General features: G+C 40.4%; 1 protein-coding gene across 1 annotated transcript in view; it reads left to right on the forward strand.

The window, feature by feature from the left end:
• LOC138020524 (uncharacterized) overlaps positions 1–1,507 on the forward strand; it is a 28,888-nt gene extending 27,381 nt beyond the window's left edge. Inside the window, exon 6 of the mRNA XM_068867495.1 lies at positions 321–1,507. Within this exon, the coding sequence (XP_068723596.1) occupies positions 321–1,507 (1,187 nt within the window). The remainder of the gene's footprint in view (positions 1–320) is intronic.
• The last annotated feature ends 4,958 nt before the right edge of the window (positions 1,508–6,465 follow it).

Raw genomic sequence — 6,465 nt, forward strand, 5'->3', positions numbered from 1 at the left:
GTCAAAAACTCCGTAAACTGCACCGCTACGATGAAGACACAGAATCGGTTTGTACTTTTTGGTCACTTTTTTTCAAATTTTCTTCAAAAACAAGTTTATTTTTATAGTTCCCCCACAAAACTCCTTTGGCTATGCATGTGAAACACTTCAAGATCTTTCACTATGAATGGACTACCGTCACGCAAACAAACATCCGGGCATTAACATCTACTGGCAGAAAAAGAAAGTCGCGCACTTTTCAGAGTACGAAGCTCCGCTGTTTGGCTTTTCGCTCACTAGAGATAACAAACAAACGTATTTCTTTACTTTCTCTTTTTCAGTCCAGTACGTCTGGTATATCTACCGCTTTGTCAAGGAGTGGCGCAAAAATCCACAATGGTCTCTTTCGTGTTGCCTGGCGTTGCTTTTGCCTCTTAATGACCTCCAAAACGAAATACGAGGAATGACAGGGAACGATTTGCTGAAACAACAACTGCAAACTGGTAAGTTTAATGCGCCATCAGTATCTGGTGCGCTCAAGGAGAGTGGAGCAGTAAGCTTTGACCTTGACTGTATTCATGAGAAGCCGAAAGAGTCAGTTGAACCTCCATCAGTCAACTTTGGCTTTGAAGAAAGCGAAAGCGGTGGTCTTGAAGAAGACGATGCTGACAAAGTGGCATTTGACACAAGAAAGAAACTGGACCATCTCGCAAACCCGAAAGAGACATTAGAGGAGTTCAAGGAGAGTGGAGCAGTAATCGTTCACCTTGCCTGTATTCATGAGAGGCCGAAAGAATCAGTTGAACCTCGGTCAGTCAACTTTGCCTTTGAAGAAAGCGAAAGCGGTGGTCTTGAAGAAGAAGATGCTGACAAAGTGGCATTTGACACAAGTAAGAAACTGGACCATCTCGCAAACCCGAAAGAGACATTAGAGGAGTTCAAGGAGAGTGGAGCAGAAAGCTTTGACCTTGCCTGTATTCATGAGAGGCCGAAAGAGTCAGTTGAACCTCCATCAGTCAACTTTGGCTTTGAAGAAAGCGAAAGCGGTGGTCTTGAAGAAGACGATGCTGACAAAGTGGCATTTGACACAAGAAAGAAACTGGACCATCTCGCAAACCCGAAAGAGACATTAGAGGAGTTCAAGGAGAGTGGAGCAGTAATCGTTCACCTTGCCTGTATTCATGAGAGGCCGAAAGAATCAGTTGAACCTCGGTCAGTCAACTTTGGCTTTGAAGAAAGCGAAAGCGGTGGTCTTGAAGAAGAAGATACTCACAAGGTGGCATTTGACACAAGTAAGAAACTGGACCATCTCGCAAACCCAAAGAAGACATTAGAGGAGTTCAAGAAGAGTGGAGCAGAAAGCTTTGACCTTGCCTGTATTAATGAGAGGCCGAAAGAGTCAGTTGAACCTCGATCAGTCAACTTTGGCTTTGAAGAAAGCGAAAGCGGTGGTCTTGAAGAAGAAGATACTGACAAAGTGGCATTTGACACAAGAAGGAAACTAGACGATCTCGCATACCCGAGATAGACATTCGATACGCATTTCTGACTGGCTTTTTTAAAGGCATTAACTTAACTGAAAATTATCCCGGACAACGGCAGTCTATTATAGAATAAAGTACCTTAGGCCCTTCAATAATGTGACCCGACAGCATACGAGTCCATTATTTGATTGTGAAATCGTTTTCAGGAAAAGATTACCTTCAAATCTCAGGATTTGAAATTCCGCACCACGTGCTTTCAATTTATCCCCTTGAGATCTGTTTTTGAGATTTTATCGTTAAAACACTAGATAAAACTGTCCGATCTCAAGAAATTATGTGTGTCCTTGACTCTGTGTTCCGTTACTAGCACGGATGAGGGAGCCTTGGATAATCTAAATCTTGTATCGGAATTCCTTACCGTGTGGTATTATAAAAATAAAATGAACATGCGGTGTTGAAGGAAGATTACAGAAACCGGGATAAGTTTTTATTGCCAACGACGATGTCCAATAATCTCAATAATATCGGTATTTACAAGAATCTAATAATCTGGAGCATGCATTTCTGATCAATGAACAAGCTTAGGAGTAAACAAAATCAGTCAGTTTAGTTTTGATTTGCATGGGCTGTGACATCATAAAACAGGGATCGATCTGAAAGGGAAGGTACTATGTTTATAGTTCCTTTGTCATCTTCTTAAAACAAAGCAATTTTCCTGGATGAGCTATGATTATTACGCGTTCCAAACATAGAATCGCCTACACCTTTGTTGACGAAACTGAGACTCGATGGTGAGGATGGACTCTCCTGATTACGGAATGCTAAAAAAATTAAACATAATGATTTGTACAATTTGTTTCCAAAGTTATGCCTGCTAAAGTCTGCTTATAATGTTACCGTTCAGGGTTTTCTTTCCAGGCCGGAGGCCGGACGTTTTCGTGCGCTTGTTTACCATTTCACTTTTGGTACTTTGATGCTATAAATTCAAAGATTTGTTTGCCTCTTTTTTTCCTCCTTTTTTTAATATATTTTTTTGGACTTGGGTATATCAATCGCAATAAACCCTCCAAACTAACAAGAAATCACCAGGTCTTCTTGAGGGTTTGGTCCTAAGGCACTTGCAATCGGCCCTACAACGGAAAAAAACCATGTCCGATACTTTGAAAAAATATCGAAAACTCTGACCGTTGAAGTCTTTTGGGAATTTCACAAACTTTGTAACGTCGTTAGCTTACAAAAAGTCGCATAAAAATACCATTATACAGGTAGTACTTACCGTAAGAGACTATTACGATGCATCTAATAATAGTAATAATAATCATCGCTTTATTTAAGTCTCAAGGTTATTTAGCCGAGCACAAATGCTCTACTAATTGGGAAGACTACAAATCAACCGAAATCAGAAGAAAATCAAAGCAAATGTTGGTTTTCGAGGAGAGGGGAACCCCGCGGAAACTCAACCCGCATGTGGCGTCTATTCCGAGAATCAATCTCTGGCCACATTGGTGGCAGGCGAGTGCTCTCACCACTGCGCCAGCCCTGCTCCCCAGTTGTCATTTTTGGTGGTAGTATTTTAATTAACAAACCTGGTAGTGGCTATGAATGCATATCGCGTACGTTTGTAAAACAGCTGTATATTTTAGTAGTTTATTCATATCTTGAGTTGCCAGAGAGCTGCTTAGCCTCGGAAACTAAATGCTTCGTTGTAGTAAAAAGGATATGATGAAATTAAACGTGAAAAAATATATATATGAGCCTTGAGCAGTATTTTTCCCTCGTCTGGAGTTATTAATAAATATTGTTATATAGCTGAGATTTTCTCCCAGAGCGCGCGCTCTCATTGGTTACTTCGAGGTAACATGACATCTAACAATAAAACTGTTTCCCGCCAAAACGTCTCTGAGCGGGCAACAGTGCAAAATCTATGACGTCGGAGGGTAACTGCACTGTTACCCGCGAATGTTGACCGACGACCGCCGTTGCACGTTTCCCTTTTTGTGCTATATAACAAATCACTCAATGACTGGTCCCTCGGGAATCTCAATGTTTCCCTCGGCTGCGCGTCGGGGAAACATTAAGATTCTCGGGAAACAAAAGGAACTGTTTCCCTCAGGACCAGTCATTAAGTGTTTAATACCATGGGAGATAGGGACAATGAAACTCGCTGGATACTAAGGTCATAAAATGGGATAGAAAGGGTTAGGTTGCCTCGGTAGCACGCGTCCATGAGACAATTTTTCAGACTTGCTAAAAAAGATAAAGACAAAAATTAATGGGAAAAACATGAATAATAGCATCACCAAAATGATGTGCTCAAAATGCTGGAAATAAGACACCTTTCGTTTGACGTCCATCATTAAATACAGCGGTGAATTGAATAATGGTTGTACATAGGGAGCATTGTGCTATGCATCCCAAGATAGGAAGGATTTGGACACCACGACTGTGTGATGTTATGGCTGTCTGATACGAATGGAGATTTTGGGAAAGGCGATGGAGGTGGTGGCCCTTGGTTATGCGGCAAATAAAAAATTAAAATATGGGTTGTGTCCAAGAACTTTCTTTATCTGCTGGAAAGGAAGGGACTAGTCTTAGCTCACAGCAAGATACTAAAGCATGGTCTAAATATAACTTAAATATTATTACTTAAATATTACTTAAAGGTTGGTGGGCACATACGATTTTTATTCAGGACCGGACACAAGGAATCACAAACGAACGAGCGAGACCATGTTTGAGTTTGTAATTCTTCCCCACTCTTGAATAAAAATTGTAAAAACGAACCAGCCATGAAGTATATTTTTTAATAGGCCATTTTACAGTTGTTTGCTCAATGACCTAACCTTTGAATTGCTGCGAGGCTGCCGGTGACCTTGTATTGGTACAGACCTCACTGCTTTTATCATGTAAATTGCGTTGTTGTAATTCTGATTAGCTTACATTAACATTAGAAAAGCACAAAGGTCTCTATCAAAACAGGGTCACCGGCAAACTCGCTTTCATTCTTCGGCCAGGTAACTTAGCTACCACTGTAAAATGGGCTATTATACATGTAATGAGATACTACGCATATGTTAACAACTATCGATTGCGCGGTGACATCAACACACACACAAATACTTCGAGACCTCTTTGGTTTGATTGAAACTCGATGATTCTCATGATGCTGTAGACATAATTCTCTCTTTTTAATTAAATGCTGCTCAAACCTGGCCATCATGACCGCAATAAAATGCGTTCATAATCTTCGTTGTTTTTTTGTGCTTACGGGCCATAACGCACTAACTCAGCGAGTTGCCGATTTTGTCCGTATCTCCGTGGTGGAAGGTTATGCGTGCATATTTTAAAAAAGAAGAGAAAGTTGTGGGGTAGGTTAAAATCTGAGCCTTCAACCCAACTTCGTGAGAGATTTAAACAACTTAGATCCGAAACTAAGAAACTTACAAGGAGTAATTATCGTAAATATCCTGTTAAATTGTCCGAATCCCTTAATGATAACCCCAGGCGTTTTTGGTCATTTCACTCCATCAAAACCAAATCTAGGAGATTACCTGAGTCAGTTTTTTATGAGGGAGTCAGTACTAGAAAACCATCTGAGCAGGCAAATTTATTTAATTTACATTTTCATTCAGTCTTTTCCAAATCCTATGATTTGGTTCATGGGGATTCTCATCAAAAGGAAGAAGCTATTCCTGGTAGTGTTACTTCTGTTGCAACATGCCCTAGCGAAGTTAAGAAAATTTGGCGAAGTTAAATCCTAATAAGGCAGCTGGTGTGGACTCCATCCCTGCTCGCCTACTTAAATGTGTCTCCAATGAATTGGCTAATCCCGTCTCTTGGTTATTTAATTTATCATTCACACGGGCCATTGTCCCTCAACTATGGAAGCAAGCTAACATTTCTCCAATTTATAAGGATGGCGACACGGGCTCAGTTGCTAATTATAGGGAGATTTCATTACTATCTGTTGTCGGGAAGTGACAAGAAAGAATACTTCATACTGCTATATATGACCAGGTGTCTCGATATTTGCATGATTCCCATCATGGCGTTTTGAGAGGGAGGTCTACTGTTTCTCAATTAGTTTTAGTACACGATGATTGGGCCAAAGTCTTGGATAATCAAGGGCAAGTCGATGTGGTATTTCTGGATTTTTCTAAGGCCTTTGATTTAGTTAATCATGCCCTCCTAATACGGAAGTTGAATCAATACGGTGTGGGGGTAGGGGGGGGGGAGGGGTGGGCAACTTCTTGAATGGTGTAAAGATTATCTGAGAAATCGACAACAGAGGGTGGTTGTACGTGGAGGGACTTCTGATTGGCTGACAGTTACATCTGGTGTACCCCAAGGGTCAATTCTGGGACCGTAAGTTGTTCTTCATAATTTATATTAATGACTTGTCTGGCGTGGTTTCTGATGGTAATAAGATAGTTCTCTTTGCTGATGATAGTAAACTTTATAAGGTTATTCACTCTGTTCATGATCAAGAGTGCTTTCAGTGGGACCTAAATAAGATCAATGAGTGATGTGTAAATAATAAGATGAGGATCAATGCTAGCAAATTCAAGGGTATGAGATTTACCAAAAAGAAGTCCTCTTTTACCTATGATTATCAGGGCTAAACTCAATTCGGTATCCTTGCACAGAGACCTGAGTTTGTTAACTAGTGATGTTCTCTCTTGGAATTTCCACATTGCCAATATTACAGCTAAGGCAAATAGTATTTTAGGCCTTATTAAAAGAACATGTCGGGATTTTAATGATGTCACAACTCTTAAGGCTCTATATTGTAGTCTTGTGAGGCCTAGGGTTGAATACGCCTCTCAGGTGTGGAATCCTTATACAAAGGGTAACATAAGTCGTATAGAGTCAATCCAAAGAAGGGCAACAAAATTTATTCTTAAAAGTGACGACGAATATTTGGTTAGGCTTCGTAAACTTCGTTTGTTATCTTTAGAGGATAGGAGATTTATGGCAGATGTTGGTTTTTTTTTATAAGGTG

This window comes from Montipora capricornis, chromosome 10 (assembly GCF_036669925.1).
Source record: "Montipora capricornis isolate CH-2021 chromosome 10, ASM3666992v2, whole genome shotgun sequence".
Taxonomy (NCBI): Eukaryota; Metazoa; Cnidaria; class Anthozoa; order Scleractinia; family Acroporidae; genus Montipora; species Montipora capricornis.